The 22,855-nt window shown below is 51.1% G+C and overlaps 1 protein-coding gene across 2 annotated transcripts; it reads right to left on the bottom strand.

Annotated features, from left to right (window-relative positions):
* Window positions 1-12,026: 12,026 nt before the first annotated feature.
* On the bottom strand, window positions 12,027-22,559 carry SERPINH1 (serpin family H member 1). 2 transcript variants are annotated; one of them, XM_055423700.2, is made up of 6 exons: window positions 22,403-22,527; window positions 20,859-20,902; window positions 17,841-18,496; window positions 16,069-16,167; window positions 15,715-15,947; window positions 12,027-13,052 (listed from the first exon to the last, which is right to left on the bottom strand). In XM_055423700.2, exons 3-6 carry the CDS (start codon window positions 18,460-18,462, stop codon window positions 12,750-12,752), a joined length of 1,257 nt encoding a protein of 418 aa, XP_055279675.1. In that variant the 5' UTR covers window positions 18,463-18,496; window positions 20,859-20,902; window positions 22,403-22,527; the 3' UTR covers window positions 12,027-12,749. The 2 variants fall into 2 exon arrangements, with proteins under 2 accessions (XP_055279675.1, XP_055279674.1); XM_055423699.2 differs by lacking the exon at window positions 20,859-20,902 and having other exon boundaries at window positions 12,028-13,052; window positions 22,403-22,559.
* Window positions 22,560-22,855: the final 296 nt, after the last annotated feature.

Below are 22,855 nucleotides of genomic sequence, written 5' to 3'. Positions count from 1 at the left end.
TGCCCGAGCTTCGGGGCGCGGGGTCTGGCCCTTGGGAAGACAAGGCCGGGGAGAAGGCTGGCTAGAGAAGCCTGGGGACCCGCAGACGCGCGCCATCCGAAGGCGGGTCCGGGGGGCCCTTTAGGAGCTGGGCTGAGGCCTCCCTGGAGCCCCTGGCGGCTGATCTGAGGAAAGACTGAGATTTAACTCCTCTCGTGCTGTGATCCCCGCCCTTAACACCTGGGGGTGCGAGGGCGGGTACCGCCGGGGCACATTTTTGGCATTTTCAGGTAGCAAGGAGACGGCGCTTGCGGATTCGGGGCAGATCACAGGGCCGAGTCCTATAGCAGCAGCACCTTCCGCAGTCTTTGTCGCGGCGAGGATGGACATCTAGAGGAAGGGGATGGGGAATGCACCCGTCTCAGTCCAAAACCTGGGGGGTAAATTGCATCCATTTCCAGCCTCTGCTTCCAGTCTGCCACTAAGACCTATGCCCTCTGCCAGCTAAATAAATAATGAATCTGTCCTCTTTTTTCTATCTCTATGGCCACCCCATCTTACCTCACACATATCACAGTTTGAAGCAACAGTTAGAACTGGTCATGGAACAACAGACTGGTTCCAAATAGGAAAAGGAGTACGTCAAGGTTGTATATTGTCAACCTGCTTATTTAACTTATATGCAGAGTACATCATGAGGAACGCTGGGCTGGAAGAAGCACAAACTGGAATCAAGATTGCCGGGAGAAATACCAATAACCTCAGATATGCAGATGACACCACCCTTATGGCAGAAAGTGAAGAGGAACTCAAAAGCCTCTTGATGAAAGTGAAAGAGGAGAGTGAAAAGATTGGCTTGAAGCTCAACATTCAGAAAACGAAGATCATGGCATCTGGTCCCATCACTTCATGGGAAATAGATGGGGAAACAGTGGAAACAGTGTCAGACTTTATTTTTTTGGGCTCCAAAATCACTGCAGATGGTGATTGCAGCCATGAAATTAAAAGACGCTTACTCCTTGGAAGGAAAGTTATGACCAACCTAGATAGCATATTAAAAAGCAGAGACATTACTTTGCCAACCAAGGTCCGTCTAGTCAAGGCTATGGTTTTTCCCGTGGTCATGTCTGGATGTGAGAGTTGGACTGTGAAGAAAGCTGAGCGCTGAAGAATTGATGCTTTTGAACTGTGGTGCTGGAGCAGACTCTTGAGAGTCCCTTGGACTGCAAGGAGATCCACCCAGTCCATTCTAAAGGAGATCAGTCCTGGGTGTTCATTGGAATGACTGATGCTAAAGCTGAAACTCCAATACTTTGGCCACCTCTTGCGACGAGTTGACTCACTGGAAAAGACTCTGATGCTGGGAGGGATTGGGGGTGAAAGGAGAATGAGATGTCTGAATGGCATCACCGACTCAATGGACATGAGTTTGAGTGAACTCCGGGAGTTGGTGATGGACAGGGAGGCCTGGTGTGCTGTGATTCATGGGGTCGCAAAGAGTCAGACACGACTGAGCGACTGAACTGAACTGATGTGAATTATCTGATGGCACTCAGGATGTAAGAAACGAGGAATTTTCTTATTTTGACAAATCAAATTAAATCTAGTTGAAGCTCCTCCTCTCCCTGCCAGGGTAGGCAGGAACTCTAATCTTAGTCTCTTTCCTGAAGCCTCCCCCGTCCCTAGGTCCAAGAGGCTTAGACCATCCTGAGAAAACACATGATGGTTGTCATGATGGCTGCCCCAACCCAGCTAGAGGGGCACTGGGGGCCCCATGCCCCCTGAGCCATGCTTGGCTGGAGAGCTCCCTAAGCCTGCCCAGGTTGTGTGGTGTTAGCATCGTTTTCCAGACATTCCTCCCACCACCCACATCTAAGCCCATCCCTCAGAGGCCCCATAATGCAGACCCCCAGCTCCCCGCCCTTTCTAAACACTCCTGTTCCCAAGTCAGGCCATTGTCAAAACCTACACTTTTACCCCCTCTCCATCTCGGCTCAAGCAGTTTAACATCCTCCATGGACTTAGAACTAATTCTTGGGGGGCAAGGGCTGCACCATTGTATATTCTCACTTGCAACATACGAACGTTCCAGTTTCTCCACATTCTTGTCAACACTTGTTATTGTCAATCTTTTTTACTATGACAGTGATTCCTTTGCCTATTCCAGAATCTTCCAATCTTTCTTATACACCCAATAGATATGTAGTAACTGTGTGTTGAGCAGATGAATAGGAAAACAGGAAATGACAGTTTTAAGCAGGAGGACGAGCTCAGTCTGGTACATGTTGAGTGGGACATGCTTTTGAGACAAGGAGCGGTATCTAGGAGACTTCTGGATGTTGTAGTCTCAGTCTGGGACAGGAGTCTGAGATGAAGGCAGAAATGGGTATCTCATTAAAATGTGGGCTTCGCTCACCCTGGGAAGTTATGTGAGGCCATGAGAAAGGCTGCATTTACGCAGGGAAAGTGTGGAAAGTGAGGGAAATGTCCAAGACAGAGTTTGGGGAAGCACCAACATTTCAGGGGTAGGAGAGGAAGGAGGCTCTGAGCAGAGCATGCCACCGAGCAGCAGCAAGGTCAGAGGAGAACTGGAAAAGATTCACCTTGGAGAAAGCATCAAGGAAGAACAAGTCAACAGGATCAGAGTGCTTCCCTATGAGACAGATTATTTAAAACATCTGTTGAACAAAATGGGTAAACTGTCAATACAGTTGAAGTTGAAACTGCCAATACTATTGAAGTTTTGTGATGGGTACTTGGAAGTTCATTACACTATCCTCTCAACTTCCATACACATTTAATATTGTCTTTTAAAGTATCCATTGAACTTACAATAACGAGATTACTGGTAAACTTGGCAATTGCATAGTCTCTGGAGGGAGAAGAAACCCAATTCCAATAACAGACGATTTTCTCATACCTGACTCAGGACTCACTGATATTCCAGTAAGCAATCACTGGGCACATACACCGCAAGTATTCTTGGGAAAAGAGAAGATTGTGTGTGACAGTAGTTAATTTTTCATAGTTGTTGGTACCTCCACACAGGGACTTTTTCTCAGCAGGACCAGCAGTCAGCCAGGAGCTCTTCCTCAAAAGGAGGAAAATTGTTTACCAAGGAGTGCCTGGCTTTGCTCCTGACTCCTAGACACTCCACTGTGGTTCTTTTCTCGGGGTTTGCCACAGGCTGACTTCATCCCCATCGGCTGCAAACACATGAATCACTTTGCATTGGCTGAGTCATCAGGGCTGTGAGAAAGCTGCCTGCCCTTCAGCCTGGACACCTAGAAGCCTTCTTTTGCTCTAGGCTCCACTTGAAGCTGGCAGCCTTACTGGCTACTCTGTAAATGAATCAGCAGCACTCCAAAATGTGACATACATTGCCACCAAAATACAAGGAAACCCAGCAAGGAAGCTTCTTTCTTACTACTGCTGCTGCTACTGCTAAATCACTTCAGTCGTGTCCGACTCTGTGTGACCCCATAGACAGAAGCCCACCAGGCTCCCCCGTCCCTGGGATTCTCCAGGCAAAAACACTGGAGTGGGTTGCCATCTCCCTCTCCAATGTGTGCAAGTCAAAAGTGAAAGTGAAGTCGCTCAGTCATGTCTGACTCGTAGCAACCCCATGGACTGCAGCCTACCAGGCTCCTCTACTAGGAAGCAAAAAGCACAGCAAGTTCCTTTTACTTTGCAGGATGTGATAATTAATGTTATATGTTAACTTTACTGGGCCACTGAGTGCCAAGATATTTGGTCAAACATTATTCCAGGTGTATTTGTAAGGAATGAGATTAACATTAGACTTATAGATGGGATGAAGCAGATTGCTCTTTCCAGTATGGGTGGATCTCATCTAGTCTGTTGAAATAGAACAAAGGACTAAGTAAGGCAGCATTTGCTCTCTGCCTGGCTATCTTCACGCTGGGACATCGGTCTTCCCCTACCTTCAGACTGGAACTAACCATCACCTCTCCTGCTTTTCAGGCCTTCAAACTTGAACTGAAACTATACCACTGGGACTCCTAGCTCCCCAGCTTACAGTCAGAAGCTCATGGGACTTCTCAGCTTCAATAATCCAGTGAGCCAGTTCCTTACAGTACAGCTCTGTGTATCTCTCTGTCTATATGCACATATCTGTAGCTGTGTCTTCTATTCATTTTGTTTCTCTAAGAACCCCAACTAATATCTCTTTCCTGGCATGATCCAGAGCACTGAACACCCAGAAACTTCACTTAGGTGGCAGGCCCCTATGTTCTTTATGGGATTCTTCTCCCATTATCAGCACATTTTTTAATCCTAAAGTACCTGCTACTCTTAACTCTCTGAATCCTAGGAACATGATGTCATCAATGTAGTAGACATAACACAGTGTCTATGTTATGGAAGGATGATCAGGTTACATTGTAACAGAGAATCAGAGACTTGGGGAGTTTCAAGACAAGATGAGAAAGCTGTACTGCTGTCCCTGCCAAGAAAAATAAAGCTGCTTATGGTATTTTCTATAGAGGAAGATTAAAAAAAAATTCTTTTTCAGATAAATAGTTTCATATTAAGTGACAAAAAATATGTATATTTGCTCCCATAAAAAGACTACACCTATTCATTCTTAAAAAAAAAAAAAGACTGGACCTAGAATGGGAGCTGCTGGAATCATTATTTGGAATCATCTGAGTAAGCTTATGGTAATTCCCTGTTCATCCTCCAAGATTTATGCCTTCTGCACAGACTGAAGAAGTAAGTTAAGCGAGATGCAATGGAAACTAGCTTTCATCTCTCAAGTCTTTGGTGAGGGCACAAATTTCTGTAATTTTCCTGGAGATGCACCATTATTTTGGGTTATTGATCAGTAACAAGAAAAAGTTCCAGAAGCTTCTACTTGGCCCTTTCTACCATAATGGCCCTTATCCACAGGTCTACAGGTGCATGTATGCTGTAAATTTCAATTATACTCCCTGAAATTAAAATGCAATTGCAGGATGAGTCCAAGCACCATGCCTGGACTTAAGTCAAAACTCCAGTTGTCACCTGACACGTGTGAACCTCTGCACAGTGGTTTTCTGTGTTTTCAGGAATTAGCATTAGATAGACTCAAGTTCTGCTAATCCCTGAAAAGCCTGTGTATTTTCCTTTCACAGAGCACAGTTCTCTGGCAAATGGTCTAGGACCCTTTGTGGAAGGTAGGCTAAAAGGAAGATTTACAGTATGTATCTGGGGTTCTGTTGAAGGACTCACTCTGAAGGGTACTGGCCTCTCTTCCTTTCAAGGGGCTTTGGGTGAGGGACCAAAGTCCTCTTTCATAGTGGGTCAAACCAGGTTTTTGCTAGCAGGACTGGAGGGTGTTGTTTGTGGTTTTGCTTTGTTGTTTCTGTTACACAGATTAGGGAGGACTTAGAGGCTGCCTGTCTATTCCCTTTGGTCTTATTTGGCCCTTAAACGATTAGTCTTTGCTAAAGACATCTGTGGGTTAGATCTTTCTGAGTATCACTTGGTATCTGCTGTTCCAGGTGGCCAAGTGCTGCTGTGTGTGCTCTGCTACCCTGGGATCCCATCATTTCCACTAAAATTACGGAGTTCATTTCTGTGACAGTGTCTTTCACTAGCATCCCTAGCCTGCAGAGGAAAGTACTACATCAAGTTCAAAGATGCTCCCCTCACTGACGTGTTTCTCCATGCCTTGGTGAAGGGAATTTCCTCCAGGCTGTCTAAGAGGAAGTTGGGACTGTGGAACTTGGCTTGGGGGGTATGTGAGTGGATCACACAGGGTAAATCCACATCAACATTGCTTCCTCCCTTAGCACTGGATTCCTTCCTCTGCTGCTGCTGCTACTAAGTCACTTCAGTCATGTCCGACTCTGTGCAACCCCATGGACTGCAGCCACCAGGCTCCTCCATCTGTGGAACTTTCCAGGCAAGAGTACTGGAGTGGGGTGCCATTGCCTTCTCCTCCTTCCTCTATGTTAAAGCAAAGATTTCTTGCATTTCAATATCAAACATAGACCTCAGCTGAATCCAGGTTTCTGTCAACCAACTAAGCAAATAATGAAAACCACTCCTAGGTGCTCAAACTAGCACACTGACTCTGGAATCTGAGGTAAAAGTACTCACACTGATAGTCCAGCCCGGTGAAAATTACGTTCCTCCATCCAAGGACTAGCACCCACAGACAACATCCCCACAAACATTATCCAGACTTTTGGGTGATATATTAATAAATTAGCAAAACCTTGCAATTCTTCTGATGTGGATGCTTCTTCCTACCCAAACTGACTCTGGAACTAGTCCTCTGAGGCAGGAAAGCATCTAAATCCAGTTATGGGACTAGAGACACATGAAGAGGGTTGGCCGCCCCTTGGGGAGTAGATTGAAATCATGCCCATGATATTTTGCAGCTCCTTTCATCCAGAGGTGGAGTTTCTTCTTCACCTAAATCCTGGCTGGCTTGGTGACTCGCTTTGACCAACAGAATGAGATGGAAGCAACATGATTGAAGCTGCAGAGCTCAGGCCTCAGAGGCTTAGCTCCTGCCTTCATCATCTGAGAGTCCTGAGGCCACCACTATGCCAGGAAGAAGATGGAGATGCTGGGCCACATGAGAGAGAACCTCAGCGCCCGGCCATTCCAGCTGAGCCCAGCATCTAGAGGATACAGTCACCGGAGCCAACCCAGACCAGACCAGTGGAATAACCACCCAGCCAACCCACAGAACTGTGAAAAAGAACGAATTGTCATTTTAAGCCACTAAGTGTGGAGTGGTTTGTTTCTCTGCAATAAACAACTAAAACACTTTGCAGGGTAACTTCCAAGGCAAGGTCATTTCAAGGTCTTCAGGGAAGGCAGCTTGTGCTGCACGGGGATTTAGTGGAGATAGGGATCTTCTGAATCATTTAAATCCTCCTATATGGCCTCTAATTCCCACCCTGAGATCAGTGCCCTAAATTTCATCTGAGATCTAGCAGTGACATGAATGCAACTGACAAACCGACAATGTAATTTGTTGGCTGCAGCATCAAAGTCCCGTCTTGGTTAAGTTATATAACACAGCTTAGCACTCCCCTCCTGTTCTCGGGGCTCTTCTCCCCTCCCCTGCTGAGTTTGTCATCTCTGGCTTACACCAAGACTAAGTTAATGGAGAAATGACATGGGGAAAAAAAAGAGACGTCTGACCACTTCTCAGTAGGTGTATCTGAAGTGTCAAAACACTTGCTAATTCTTGCTGAAACAGCGAGTGGGTCAACTCTTGCCTAAACACGTGGACTGTATGCTCCCCTTAGAAATGAGACTCTGAAGGTAGGCATGTGGAGGAGTTGAGCAGACATATCCATGACAGAGAGGAAGGAAGAAAGGTGACAGCAAGTGGTAGTGAAGGTCCAAATACCATCCCCCCACCCCACCCCAGCAAGAGTATCTGGAGGGAATGTTCAGTGTGTGCTACCCGGAGATGCTTCTATAGGGCCCTGGGAGTGCGGAGATGGCCAGACTTCTGACAGGGCCCAGGGAGGGTCTCCAGGGAGTCAATAACCTTTGAGACAGGCTTTGAAGGATGAGTAGGGCATCCATGGGCAGAAGTGAGGGAGGCATGATGCCAGCAGAAGAGGCCGCAGGAGCAAAAGGAGAGGGAGGGAGGGAAGTCCAGGGGAGGCATAAGTCAAGTTCTGGGGAGAGGAGGGAAATTGAAGGAGTGGGAGAGGCAAAACCAGCTGATCTGCTCCTGCAAAAACATTCACTGAAAAAGTGAAAAAGAATAAACCATTCACTGACCTCAGGGTCTCCCCATCAGCCCCTCCTTCCAGCCTCTCTGAACAGTTCAGCCCAGAGCCTGGCAGCCAGGCCTTCCTCCATCTCACCACTCCCCTGCCCCCAATCCCCAGGCCTCTCACTGTGTCCCAAGCTCTCATGGCCCTTCCAGTGGCCACATTTCTGTTCATGCCGGGCCTCTTTTCCAGAATGCCTCTTCCTCCCTTTCCTACCCACCTCTAGCACCTCTTCTTCTGGGGAGTCTCCACTGACTGCTTCAGCTCAGCCTGATCCCCAGGTTGTATGGCATAATAAAAATAATCAGGCTTCAGGGGACTTCCTTGGCGGTCCAGGGGTAAAGAATCCGCCTTCCAAAGTAGGGGACGGGGGTTTGATCCCTGGTCGGGGAACTAAGATCCCACATGCTGCAGGGTAACTAAGCCTGTATGCTACAACTATAGAGAAGCTCTTGAGCTGCACCTAAAGATCTTGCATGCCCAACTAAGACCCAATGTAGCCAAATAAATAAATATTTTTAATTAAAAGAAAAAGAATCAGGTTTTAAAGTTGTAGAGAACTGAGTTCAAATCCCATCTCTGCAGTATGATCTTGAGTTACTTACCATCTCTTTTTAATAGTTAATATTTCTCAGCCACATATTGCCAAAGTACCATGGGTTACTGGGCAAATTCATTCTCATTTCATTATCACCACAACTCTATGAGGGATGTACTGTTATCATTTCCATCATATCCTCATTAGTGAGGAAACTGAAACTCACAGAAGTTAAGCAACTGGTCCAAGGTCACACAGCTAGCAGTGGCAGAGCTGGGTTTCTGGACTGGTCTGCCAAGCTCCAATGTCTCTGCCACTAAGCACCAAAGGATCCACTGAATCACTTCCTTTGAATGAGCATTTATTAGGCATCTCCTATGTGCCAGGGGTGTGCTGGGTCTGGAGATGTGGCAGGGCACAGGCAGACAAGGGCCCGCTTTCAAAGAGATTTTAGCTGGAATCTGTTTCCTCCTCCATAAGTTGCAGGATAATGAGCCCCAGGTACATAAACTGGAGTAAAGACTATATAGGATCCCATTGGTTACTGACTCCCTCTTGTAAACCAGAGGACCCCATGTGTATTGACCAACTCTCTCCTCCACAGCCAGCAGACCTGCACTCCCATACTTGCCGGGGTCTGTCATTGACCTGCTAGGTGGCCTTGGGCAGGTCACGTTATTCTTCAAACCCGTTTTCTCATCTATAACCTGGGGCTACCAAGTTAGTAGTAATAGCCACCCCTGAGGGAGGTTCTAAGAATTAAATGAGATTATACACAGCATTGCTGGGCACACAGTTGATGCTCAATAGAAAGTTAATCCCCATCTCCTCACACTTACACTCACACCCAGGACCCACACAGTGAAGCAGGGTCATCATTTCTCTGAGACTTAACAAGCATACTGTAATGATAACAGTACATCCCTCATAGAGTCGTGGTGATAATGAAATGAGAGTGAATTTGCCCAGTAACCCATGGTACTTTGACAATATATGGTGGACATAGCAGAGAGGTCCCTTCAATGGCCTCAAGGTGGCAAGAAAGCTCCACACGGGGTTGTGATGGGCCAGCAGGGGCACTGACAAGGCTGGTCCAACCCCAGCCCAACCCTGACCGATCTACCCATCTCCACCACCTGCCCTGCCACCCCTCACTGTGAGGTGGGAGCACCGACCTCTCACCAGCCTCCAACCTGTGCCCAGACAGAGGCAGGTGGCCTCAGGGCCCCCTGATGTCATCTGGGCAGCCCCACACTCAGCCCTGGCTTCCTTCACTGTCCCATGCCCACCTGCTGGGGGCACTGTTGCAGGCTGAGCTTTGAATCCAGGAGTCCTGAGTTCTAGTCCAGTCTCCCAATCTCTGAGCTTTACCTGTGGGATTAGGAAGACTTCCCACCTAACTGGGCTATTATGGGGATTAAGTGGTATAACATATAGAGACTGTGAGGCTATGCACCTTCATTATTAAAATCTGACCAGTTCCTCTCTGACCCTTCCTGTGTGGCATGGAGGAAGAACAAGTCTTCGCTGACTAGGAACTTTTCCCAGCTCAGCCCCACTGGCTGGAGAACCTCGGGTGGATCACTTAATCTCTCAGCCTTGGTCATCTCATCTGTAAAATGGGAATAATCCCTACCTAGCCAAGGTGTCAGGAGGCTGGGATAAAATATTAAGTGTTTGACATGATGTTTGGCACATAGCAGAAGCAAACTGCAGAGGTAGGATCAGCTGGTATTATTAAAATCATTATTCTGATCAAGAAATGCCTACTTACCCTTCAAAGCCTACTTACCAACCATATCACTTCCTCCTGGGAATCTCCCTTCATCTCCCCATGGCAGTCATGGCTTCTTCCCCTGGATTCCCAAAGCCCTGGTGCCCTTCTAATACAGATCTTTCACTTACTAATGTGTTTTGAGTGTCTTCTGTGTGTGAGAGAGACACTGAATTTGGATGCAGGACATAAATGACATGGTCCGTATTCTGACGGAGCTTCCATTCTAGTAGTGGGGACAGACCATGAATGTGTCAATAGGTAGAAATTTTAGGAGCAGAGTCAGTAAAACAAGAAAACAAAGTAAAGTAATACAGACTTTACTTTCTTGGGCTCCAAAATCACTGCAGATGGTGACTGCAGCCATGAAATTAAAAGATGCTTGCTCCTTGGGAGAAAAACTATGACAAATCTAGACAGCATATTAAGAAGCAGAGACATTACCGATAAAGGTCAATCTAGTCGAAGTTATGGTTTTTCCAGTAGTCATGTATGGAAGTGAGAGTTGGACCCTAAAGAAGCCTGAGCACCAAAGAACTGATGCTTTTGAACTGTGGTGTTGGAGAAGACTCTTGAGAGTCCCTTGGACTGCAAGGAGATCCAACCAGTCCATCCTACAGGAAATTAATCCTGAATATTCATCGGAGGAACTGATACTGAGGCTGAAGCTCCACTACTTTGGCCACATGATGTGACGAGCTGACTCATTTGAAAAGACCCTGATGCTGGGAAAGATTGAGGGCAGAAAGCAACAACAGAGGATGAGATAGTTGGATGGCACCACCGACTCAGTGGACGAGTTTGGGCAAGCTCCAGGAGATGGTGAAGGACAGGGAAGCCTGGCGTGCCACAATCCATGGGGTCGCAGAGTTGGACACGACTGAGCAATTGAACAGCAACTAACAATTGGAGCCGCTTAAATAGTGAAGTTACAGAATGCTTTGTGGAGTAGACATTTAGGCTGATTTCTGGATGACCGAAAAAAAAAAAAAAAAAAAGCAGTCTTGCAAAGATCTTTAAGAATCACTTTCCAGAAAGAACAACTGGTGCAAAGGCCCTGACGCAGGAGAATAAGGTGGCATGTCTGGGACACAGTGAGCACTGAGCGTGCTCGTCACTGTCTCTGCGCCTCCACTTCTAGATGAAACCTTTTGAGGGCAGAGATCTAATTTACTGAGTCCACAACATAGAACAGCCCTGGAGCTCTGAACAGCCGTGGCATTATGGTAATAATGAGAATGAATGCTGGCCCTTCTGCAGTCCATTCACTTCTTGAAGGACTCCACCTAGGTTGCCGAGTCAGGCAGGGACTCCCTCTTGAGACCACCACCACCCAGGGCAGAGTTGTTGGCAAAAGGAAGCCGGAGAGGTGCCCAGAGCAAGGTAGTAAGCTGCCCAAACTCACAGCCAGCAAGCATCAGAGATGGGCCATGAACCCAGTTTCCTCTGCCTCGCTGGCCACTGGTCTTGTCTTGTGCATCCCACTTGCCCTCTCCCTCCCTGAGCTGTGATGTCAGGAGCCCCAAGGCTCAGAAGAGGTAACCAATGAGTGTGTATCAGGACTCCCCTCGGCTCCTGCTCCAAACCCAAGTACAGAGCAAGGACCCTACAAGCTCCTTCTTCACAAAGTCCTGCCCAGTCAGGGAGTCTGGGCTTGTGCCCTCTGGCCCTGGATGTGGATGAGGTCAGATTGAAAGGAAAGCCTCGGGGGCTGAAGACTGTAATCCTGAAGCCAGCAAGACAGCAAAGCCCTGGGCTCCAGGACCAGTGCTATCATTCCACTGTCATTCTGGCCCTGCAGCCTCCACCTCTCCAGGGCAGCCAGAGCCACAATTCCCAGAATCAGCACACAGTGGGCCTGCCACACAGTATTATCTCCATTTATCTGCCAGGATTTGGGGGCCTGACGAGGACTATTAGTAGCAAACAGGGCTTAACAGTAGGAGCCCTTGTTCCCAGGGAAGAATGACATGGTATCCAATCACCTTCCATGATCCAACAAAATTTCACTGGAAAAGTTTTATTGAAAAAAAAAAATTGTACAAATAAGTTCTTGGTTTGACAGCAACAAAGGCTCATTTCCCCATTTTCTTCCCCATTTCTGAAAATCTATAAAAGGAAAAAAACAATGTTCATCCCCATGATGCCTGACCAGAGTCTGCCCAAACCCACCCCCCTCCATGAGCTATTTCTCAACCCCCTCTGGGGTCAGACTCACTGTGGGAGTACCTGTCCCAGGGGCTGCAGCACCTAGTTTTATAGATGAGGGAAGTTAGGAGAAGATTGGGAGAGAGCTGAGGATGGGGCTGAGGTGGTAGTCATATCAGGAAGAGGGGCCCCCATTCCATGAGGGCTTGGCTGAACCCCCAGCTCGATTCCATCTCACAGATGAGAAAGAACTGGGCTATAAATATGAACACTGATTGAAGTAGGCTGGATCCCAAGACTGAGGGCGGGGCTCGACTACCGCCCAGCTCCCATGGGACATGGGGTCTCTGGGCTCAGCATCCTGACACCTGGGGGACCGTGTCCAAGCAGAGTGAATCCAGGCCGGGAAGGACTGCTCAGACACACAGGAAGCCCCGTTTTCCCACCCCCACCCCATAGACTATCCAAGGTCGGTACCTCAGCTCCCCCACCCCCATAGCACCCATGTGTCTCAGGAGCCTCCCACTGCCCCCTGCCATCCCACACGCACCCTGGGGCCCTACAACTCGTCTCGCATCTTGTCGCCCTTGGGCCGGACCAGGCGCCCGATGAACAGCAGGGAGCCACTCTGGGTGTCTCGAACCAGGAAGATGAAGGGGTGGTCGGCGTAGAAGAGCTTGGGGTTGCGCAGCTCCTCACGCCCGTAGATGTCCTGGTCGAAGGGGTTGCCATCTGTGTCCCACTCGAAGGCAGTGGCGTGGAACACACTGGCCAGGTACAGGTCCTTCTTGCCCGACATGCGAGACAGATCTGCCTTGTTCTTGTCGATGGCCTCGGTCAGACCCAGCCCAGCCAAGTGTTTCTGTAGAACCAGGTAGATGATGGTGAGGCCATGGTAGGCAAAGTTCCTAGACCCTTACCCTCCACCCACACCACCCACTGTCTCTCCTCTTCCCTGAGCAGAAGTTACCACTCCCTGGACACCTTCTGTGTGCCAGACATGGTGTGGAAACTGTAAACCACTTTCCTAATTCATGACAGCCCTGCAAGAGCTTCCAATCGTCACTTCACAGATAAGGAAACCAAGACTCAGGGGGAAAAGAATATATGCCTGGACCTGCTGAGCAATCTTGACCTGCGGTATGAGTGGTAGACAGCCAGCATCGGCCTCCCCTGGGGGTTTATATGAAATGCACATTTCCTGATCCAGCCCAGAGCCTCTGAATCACAATATCTGCAGGTGGACCAGGAACCTTTCTTAACCAACTCTCCAGGTAATTCTTGACACACTCACGTTTGAGAAAGACTGACCTAAGGACAGCTCTGACCACATCACTCTGGGGCTTAAAACCTTTCCAGGTGATATGAAGGCTGGGATTTGCTTCAAGATAATCTGATGGGGGAGGAATTGGTGTGATGGTTGATGTTGGGTGATGGATACATGAGGGTTCCTTACATTAACCTATTTTTAATATATTTTAATATATTTGCATAGTATTTCAAAAGTTAAAACACACACACACTCTCGCTCTCCTCTCTTTCCAAGGCTCTGCACAGTCCCTGGAAGCCAAGGACAAGCTCTTTCCTAGGAACTGTGCTTGCATCAGTTTCACCCCCTAGCATGTACCACTCTGCTCTCCATTCAACAGCTTCCCCGAAACTGCCTCCTCAATAGCATCTTTGTGTCTACCCTGTCTCTGTAAGGCCCTTTAGACACCATGTCTTCTGGGGAGCCTTCCCAGCCCCATAAGACTGAGCCACGCACCCCTGGCTTCCCTATCCGTGTGTGGTCCTATCATCTCTCCCACCTGGCTCAGTGCTCCCTCAAGGCAGGGCCCATGTTCAGGGCCCACCCTGCTCTCAGTGCAGAAGAGGCAGTGGGAAAGAACTGTCGGCTAAGTGAACAGCAGCGCTCAGGGCCCAAGCTTCTGGAGGACAGTGCACTTCTCCCCAGCATGGCCAAACTGGCCTGAGACCTAGGGGCCTGAGAGTCCAGATGTCCTGAGACAGGTATTCGAGGCCCCATAATTCCGGTCCCCATGACTTTGCACAAATTATCCACTTGGAATTTTCCACCTCAGTCTACTGTAGGGTAGTAGATAGCGTGTCAACCCAGGGTGCCAGGAAAACACAGGAGAAAGGGGAGTCAGGTGATGGCAACTGCAGAACGGGCTGGGGGAGTGTCAGGACAAGCCCAGGAGGGAGACGGGTGTGGCTTCTCTCTGGAAACCTCATGCTATCTACCGCACAGACCACACAAGTTCTACCAGTCTCCAGCTCGGGGTCTAAGCCCCATCTCATCTCAAGCTTTCTCCTCCACACTCCCTCAGCAGCAAGTCTGAATCAACTCTGCAGGCAAGGGATCGCCTACAGAACCATTTCTGGAACCTAAGGGAGGAATGAGATGAAAGTTTTCCCTTTTGAACAGAGAAAAAAAAAAAATCTCCTGATTGACAAAAAGGCCACCCTGAGTCTTCACCTGAGAACTGGAGCCCCAGCACTTACTAGCCAGGGTAACCTGAGCAAGTCACTGCTTCTCTCCGACCTGCTGCCCACCACCCAGGGTGGTCATGAGGGGGAAATGATGCTTAGCAGGTTGGTTAAGTTTCCAGCCAAGTGACTCAGAGCTGAAAGCTATTATTAGTCTTACCAGTGCATGGGGAACAATCTTCCAGCTTGAACAGTGGAGGCATACCCTAAAGACATTGCGGGTTCGGTTCCAGACCACCACAATAAAGTGAATATTGCAATAAAGTGAGTCACACAAATTTTTTGCTTTCCTGATGCATATAAACTTTATGTTTGCACTATACTGTAGTCTATTATGTCTGCAACAGCATTATCTCTTAAAACAATATATGTACCTTAATTAAAAATATTTTGTTGCTAAAAATGCTAACCATCACCTGAGTCTTTAGGGAGCTGTAATCTTTTGCTGGTGGAGGGTTTGAAATATTGCAAGAATTACCAAAATGGGACCCAGAGACATGAAGTGAGCAAACGCTGTTGGAAAAGTGGCTCCAGACTTGCTTGATGTAGAGTTGCCATAAATCTTCAAAAATTTGTAAAAAAATAAAATTGCAATAAAGTAAAGCACGATAAGATGAGGTAGGCCTATACCTTGTGCCTAGAGGCAGCGCAGCATAAGATTAAGGACATGGCTTGGCACTAAATGTCTGAGTTAGTGACTATATGACTCTAGATAAGTTATTTAATTTTTCTGAGCCTCACTTTCCTCCTATAAGATAAGGCTGATAGTCCTACCTAATACAGTGTTGAGGGTTAAGAATTTAATACATGCAGAGTGCTTAGGAAGTATGCCTGGCACACAGCAGGTGCTCAATTATACTTAGGTATTGATGTTGTCACCATCTTCCCAAAGGCAGGGACCATGCCCCCCCTCCCTCAGCACAGCCCAGTACTGCCTGGACACCCAGAGGGGCTCAGGATAGACCCGCTGAGCTGGTGACAGACCACCCCCCAACTCTAAGCCCTGCAGGCCCCTGAGTTGGGCCTCCCCTCACCTGCAGGTCATGGGTCACCTCCACCACTCCCTTGGGCAGGGAGATGGCCACAGCCTTCTTCTGCATCTTGCCCATCCAGACCTTCAGCTGCTCTTTGGTCAGCAGCTTTTCCAGGCGTTCAAGGGGCTCCACGTGGTGGGGCATGATGATGATGAGGCTGGACAGCTTGTGCGCCAGCGGCATCTCCACCATCTGCAGCTTCTCCTTCTCGTCATCATAGTAGTTGTAGAGACCTGGGAGAAAAGCCGAAAGGGTACTGGGCATGCTGTGGGGTGAGGGCGGGCCAGGCCCTAAGCACCCTCAGGGCCCCACATTGACCACCCGCCCGCCCACCCTACTCTGCAAGGCACCTACCTGTCCGGTGCATCATGGTGACACCCACGGTATAGGAACGGGTCACCATGAAGCCTCGGTTGTCCACCATCTTGTGGTGGAACCTCTCGTCCCAGTGCGCTGTAGCAGGAAGTAGAACACAAGATCAGAAATAGATGCGCCGCTCCCCTTACCCTGTTAAGACACTCTCCCAACTGAATATCCTGGATGATTTATCCCTTCCATAGGCCTTCGTTCCAGTCTTTGGGGCTCGGCTGCAGGCCACCTCCCCGCTGAGCACCCAGTCCCCTAGAGTACATGTTCCTGCTTTAGGGATGGGGACGTGCTGCCTGAAGACATGGCTCTCTACACATAGTCAGGGCCTGGCAGTTTCCACATGACAGGAAATACCTTCAAAAGGAGGACCCTCAGTTCAGCCACTGCCATGTCCACCTCTGCCCTGACCCCTGCCAGGCATTTGGGCAACATGTACTGAGCTGGACTCCCCACACCCCCTGCCAGCTGAGGTTTGTGCCCCAAGCAGGGAACGCCCCAAGACTGCCTTTAATTCTTGTCTTCAAGTCCTGTCCCTGTGACCAAAAAACATGACCCCAAAACCTTGCATATGTGACAGTGGTCTGAGTCCTGACCAACGTCACATCCAGACCTGTGTTCAAGTTCAGTCTCGGTCACCAGCTGGCTGCAAGACTTTTCACTGCTCCTATCTGCTCCTATCTTGGTACCCTCATTTGCCCAACAGGGGCACCTCATCCTCACAGCAGCCTGTAAGAGTAACAGTGCTATCCACATAGGTACTCAGAAGTACACGTTAAGCCTGAATCAAATCTTCAAGATGCACCTGGACATGAGTCTGGGTTGTCTCCTCCTAGCTGAGCCCATTTTCTCACCTATGAAATGGAGGTAACATCTCCTACCCTCAGAGTTGCTTTCAGCGTTAGGCATGATCACAGGTGTGGAGCCAGCTCATTACTGAGGCAGAAATGACTACTGAATTTAATTCCAAGACAATCAACAGCACGCTGATGTGATGGAACACACCCTGTGGAGCCCTTCGGCTGGGCTTGTATCTGTGTCCCATTCCTCCAGACACAACACTGTGCTGTGCTGTGTTGTGCGTAGTCGCTCAGTTGTGTCCAACTCTGTGACCCCATGGACTGTAGCCTGCCAGGCTCCTGTGTCCACCAGGATTCTCCAGACAAGAATACTGGAGTGGGTTGCCACGCATCTCCAGGGCATCTTCCTGACCCAGGGATCGAATCCAGGTCTCTCGCATTGTTCTTTACCATCTGAACCACCAGAAGAGCCCAAGAATACTGGAATGGGTAGCCTATCCCTTCTCCAGGGGATCTTCCTGACCCAGTAATCCAAGTGAGGTCTCCTGCACTGCAGGCAAAGTCTTTACCACCTGGGCTACCAGGGAAGCCCCAGACACAACACTGCTGCTGCTGCTGCTAAGTCACTTCAGTCGTGTCCGACTCTGTGTGACCGAACAGACGGAAGCCCACCAGGCTCCCCCGTCCCTGGGATTCTCCAGGCAAGAACACTGGAGTGGGTTGCCATTTCCTTCTCCAATGTGTGAAAGCAAAAAGTGAAAGTGAAGTCGCTACACCTCACTAAACCTAGTTTGTCATATATAAAGAGTTCAGTAACTGCCTCCCTCCATGTCCACGGGTTGTTAGTTGTTAATGAGGACTGGTGCTTGGCACAGAAATACTGATTGATCAGACTTGCCGGGGGCGGGGCCTCGGGGAGAGGAGACCCCGCCCCACCCTGCCCCGCCCCCCTGGACTCACGCTTGAAGAACATGGCATTGACCAGCAGTGCGCCATCGGTACGCTCCACGTCCTTGGTGACCTCGGGCACCTTTCCGTCGGTGGTCTGCGCCGCCCACTCGTTGATGGACTGCAGGGCGCTCCTCTTGTCGCGGAAGTTGATCTTGGAGTGCTCACAATTGTAGTGCTGCTTGCTGCTACGCACGAAGTCCTCTGCGAAGCTCACGGAGCTGGGCCCATACAGGCGGCTGCCCAGCTTCCAGGTGACGTTGCGCGCCGTGCTGTTGCTGAGCGAGCGCAGCAGCTCGCCCAGGCCCGCGTGCACCTCATCGTCGCGCAGCTGCTCGGCGCTCAGCACCGCCTTGGCCTGCGACGCCGTGGCCGCCTTGCCGCCCAGCGACACTAGCCCCAGGGACGAGGCCACCACCACGGGTGACAGCAGGATGTTCTCCACCGCCTGGTCCTTGGCCATGGCCTGGTATAGGCTGAAGGCCAGGCCGGCACTGCGCTCAGCCAGCGTGGCCGCCTTGGGGCTCAGCTTCTCCGCGGTGCTGGGAGCTGCTGCGGCCGCCGGTTTCTTCACCTCAGCGGCCAGGGCCCTGGCCAGGAGGCAGATGGTGCTGATGAGCAGGAGGGCACGCATGGCTGGGAGGTGGGTGGTGAGCACCAAGGAGGGCCTATGAGGGTGGCAGAGAGAGGGCACTCCTGAAGCCCCAGTTGTTCTTCCCCTCCACCCATCCCCACCCTTCTGGCTGCCGCCGAGTCCCCTGGAGATGGGAGCGGTAGGGTCCAGAGCTCTGGGGAGCCCAGACCTAACTCCAGGTTGCCCAAACTGGGGCTCTTCCATCTGCCGGCTCTCTCAGAGGCCTTCTTTGACTCCTCATCTAAAGCAAACAAATAGCCACCTCAGCCCTATTTATTTCTTACCCTGAACTTAACATTTACACTCATGTGTGTTACATATTGTTTCCATCACAGACCTGGAGGTCTGTGTCCTCCAGGAGGGCAGGACACACAGCCCGTCTGGCTCCCGTTTATAGTCGCCTGTGCCCAGCACACAACAGGCCTCAGCTATTCCTGAATGAACAGAAACTAGGGCCACTTGGCCAAACCCGGGCTCTTCAGTTTGCTGAAGGTCAGCTCAGATCTCTTACAACCCTGGGACCCTTTTCCAGTGGGCGGGGGAAAGTGGTAGCTGAGAGTCTGCATGAAACTCAGGGGCCTGGACAGAGGATGTCATGTGGGCGGGGAGGTCCAGTGTTCCTCCCCCACGCCTTCCCTTCTGCGCTGGGATGTTAATGAGTCACCGGTAGGTTCACTGATTAAATGAGAGAACTCAGATGCTCTACTCTGCTGCCCCAAAGGGTGACCTTGAGTCTGAAAATGTGCATGTGTGTGTGTGTGTCCACCCCTCACTAAGTCTCAGGCTCCCATTTTCCAAGTTGTAAGGGTCTTGGTCTCCATGCCCAGGCCTCTGTCTTGGCAGGACGTGCCTGCCCACCGCCCCTCGAGCGGATGGGAAATCCCCAGGACAAAAGCAGGAGGGGGATGGGAGGTGGGGTAGGTTTCCTGAGAGGAAGGCTATTAAGGGACAGGGCACGTTACAGCTCAAAGGAACATTGACACCCCATCCCGTTCACCAGAGGCTGGTGGCCAGATGTGTGTTCAGTCTCCCAGGAAGCAGGGGCGACCTCAGATTCCATTCTGCCCTCCCATTCCCATCTGGCAGTGATCGCCACACATGCCCATCTATACTGTGGCTTCAGGACTGCCATCCTCAAACCACAGCTGTCGCAGTGTCCCCTATAACAAGCCCCTCTCCCCTCTCTGGGGCCTCCCATCAGGACAGTCTCTACATGGACTTATTTCCACACTCTCCCCGCTGTGAGGTCATTTCCGCCTCTCCTTCAGGCAGCACGAAGGAAGATGAGGTGACAGGGCAAAGAAAAGAGCTGGAAGGAACCGTGGTAGAAGCTGGGATCCCACTGTGCTGGCAGATCCCAACTGATGGTCCTCAAGGTGGGAAACTCAGAATCCTGGTGAACGACCCTCAGTATTTGGGAAGGAGGGAAGGCCACCAAGACCCACAACTGCCTGGGAGAAGGTACCAAAGAGAACTGTAGCCTAAAGTAAGCATTGCAGAGGTAAGATAGTTTTACCCTAAAGAATATCTCTGGGCCCAGGTCACTTTCCTCCCACCAGGCCTGGAATCTCAAAGGCAGAGGGCCTATATAATTTTTGTTCAAACAAGGGCATCTGGACACTTAAAAGAGTAAAATGGGAATACTACTAATTATTACGCCAGGACAATAGGCATACGGTCATCCGATTCAAAGGCCGCCTTTAGTCCCAAACAGCGGATGCCAGAGCTTGGACCTCTGCAGAGGTCACCAGCATCCCCTGGAGAGATAATCTAGGAGCCCAGTTCACAGTCCTGCCACGTGGCAGGCACTATCTTGACAGCCCCCACCCCCAGCCAACCAGAACCTCAAAGGGCTGGGAGGGGCTTTTCAAGAAAGCTCCAAATGACTAGTTTGGGATTCCTCCGGCAGCCACATAGCTGCGCTCCTGTTCCTACTGCCGGCTCCGGGTGACGTGGCAGGCTGGAAACTGAATTATCTCCACCCGCCTGCAGAGGGGGGCTTCGAGGCCTGGGTTCAGGTCCCGGGGGTGCCACAGAGCCTTTCTGGCCCTAGCTTCAAGCCCGCAACATCAGACTCTGCAGGGAGATGTGCAGCGGCGAGGGTGAAGGGCTGTTAACCCAGTGCCAGGAACGGAGGAAGGCAAGTCACTGCAAGCAAGCCAGCCTCCCACAGCCCAGCCCCTGTTGCCAAAGAGAAATCCCAGCCCTGAGGCCAAGGTTAGATGATTTATGGTCCCACAAATAAAAATACACAATCACAGAACCAAGGCCTGTGCCCACAGCTAGCCGGAAGGAGACTGGATTCCAGGCTTTTTAAGTAGAAGGAAGGGAAGCAGGTTGGGGGAGGGGTGGGAGCACCAGAAAGGGTCTCAATCACTTGAGGAGGTCTAAAGTACCTTGAAACTGCCTCAGGGGGAGGTCAAGGCCTGCCTTTTTCATTCTGAAAGAAAGCAGAAGAGTGAAGAGAACGGGGTAGGGCAGAGCTGGGTGGTGGTGAGGACAGGCCTGGAAGGCCCAGCCCCACTAAGGGACCCCCATCTATTCTGCCCCTGGCAGAAGGAAGGCACAACCAGCTCCAGATTGGGAGGACCTCGGAAGTCATCCACTTCACTGCACAGTGGGAGAAACTGAGGCCAGAGAGGGGCAGGGAGCCACCTCCATCTGTCAAGGATCAGTGAGGGTCGCGCTTCCTAGCACAGGGCTCCCTCCTCCCAGAAGCTCCCACAGAGCCCCTCCAGAGGGCTGGATTCAGTGTCCGGTTACAGCCAGTTTAAAAAAAAAAAAACATTTCTGCTGGGAACCCCATGCCAAGAGACAAAAGGAGAGGACCAGGAGGCCTCAGGAAGGGGGGATGGGCAGATGAACTGTCTGAGGGCAGGAGGGTGTGGTCTCAGCCAGAGACTTCCAGAGAACCAAAGCCCCCAGATTTTCCTGCGGCCTCCATCCGGGCCCTGCAGACCAGGGGGACCAGCCGGAAACCCTGGAAGAGGCGGGGCCAGGCTTTCTGGCCATGCTGGAAGCCGGTTTCATTCTTCTCCCTCCACTCCAGTCACCTCAGGAATGTCCCTAAGCTGGGGGCAGGGAACCCGGCCTTTGAAGTAACCTTAACGCTGCAGTGACTCCAGGAACCAGGTGGCGGACAGAATTAGAGCGGGTGACCAAAAGCCTTCTAGGGAGCCCCCTCCACCCCTATCCGTCCTCCCTTCTCTGGGGGGATGCAGACCTGGTCACCTCCTCAGCCTCTTTTTGGAGGGAGGTGAGGGAGACTGGTGCTGGCCAAGTCCTTCTTTTAGTTGCCATCACCTAGGCATACAGGCTGCTGATCAGAAATGGAGCCACAGTGGGTGACTCCTCCCAAACCGTGGGGACACCCAAAGCCAAGACAGCCCCCAGGAAAAGTCAAGGTTATTTCACCTCCTGTCCCCCCTACCCTTCCTCAGGAGGCTCAGATGCCCCCGCCATCAAGCCTGTGAGGAGGCTGGTCCATTGGCCCTTGGGCCTCAACCCACAACTGGAGGCACAGGGACATGCAAAGCCAGCCTGGCCTCCCTGTTCTTGCTGGAAGGAACTGCAGACCCGGATCCTCCCTCCTTGATCCTGCAGAGAGAGGAGCCTCAGCATCGTGGTCCCAGCCCCCATGTTCCCTCCTGGCCACCACCACTCCTGCTTCACACTTCTGGGGAAGCCTGCACTTTCTCCCGGCCCTCTGAGTGTCCCGACTGCCCATCCCGGCTCCATCTCTGCGGTGGCCCTCAGGCTCTCTCCGCCGTCACCATCTAGTCTCCATCTCCAGCTCTCCTGCTGCCCCCAAAAGTGCCTGGGACTCCAGTCTGCGGCTCTGGTTGGCCCCTAATCCCTCGCCCGGGCCGCTCTCCCCTCTCATTACCTCGAGCCCCCCTAGAAAACTACCCCGTTCCCCCCGGCCGCCCCCGCCCCTCACCTGGCCGGGCTGGGCTGGCGCCGGGACCGCAGTCACAGTGTCACACTGGAGCCGCGAACGGATTCCACTCTCCGCCGCGCCCCCGCGCTCCAGATCTATATATGGCGATCCCCCACCCCACCTCCCGCCCGTCCCGAGAAACTTCTGGAAAGTTGGAAAAGCTTCCGGAGGGCGCCCCTGCCTAGCCAAAAAAAGCCAGAGACCTCCCCCAAACCGCCCCGGCTTCCGCCCCCTCCTTCTGCAGGCAGTCACCCGGCCCCTGGGTCCTACTGCCCTGCTTATCGGACGCGATCGCCGCGCCCGGGAGCTCCGTGCTGGGCGCCCCGGGGCCCGCACGACTGCGGAGCGAGCGGGCATCCTTCGACTCAGTTGAGACTCTTGAGCTCGGACCGCTTAGATGAAGGGGACACGGGGCTCCCTAGTGGGGGTTCGGATCGCTTAGACACGGGGCTT

The sequence above is a fragment of the Moschus berezovskii genome, chromosome 14 (assembly GCF_049115385.1).
Source record: "Moschus berezovskii isolate FMDL1 chromosome 14, NW_MosBer_1.0, whole genome shotgun sequence".
NCBI lineage: Eukaryota > Metazoa > Chordata > Mammalia > Artiodactyla > Moschidae > Moschus > Moschus berezovskii.
This window is presented reverse-complemented; position numbering and strand designations above follow the sequence as displayed.

What these genes read in the sequence shown, in the direction of transcription:
- SERPINH1 (XM_055423699.2), bottom strand. Translation starts at nt 18,462, where the DNA reads ATGCGTGCCCTCCTGCTCATCAGCACCATCTGCCTCCTGGCCAGGGCC. An exon ending in CAATGCCATGTTCTTCAAGC is followed by an intron (nt 16,168 to 17,840) that starts GTGAGTCCAGGG and finishes TTCCTGCTACAG; the next exon opens with CGCACTGGGACGAGAGGTTC. An exon ending in CACCATGATGCACCGGACAG is followed by an intron (nt 15,948 to 16,068) that starts GTAGGTGCCTTG and finishes CTTTTCTCCCAG; the next exon opens with GTCTCTACAACTACTATGAT.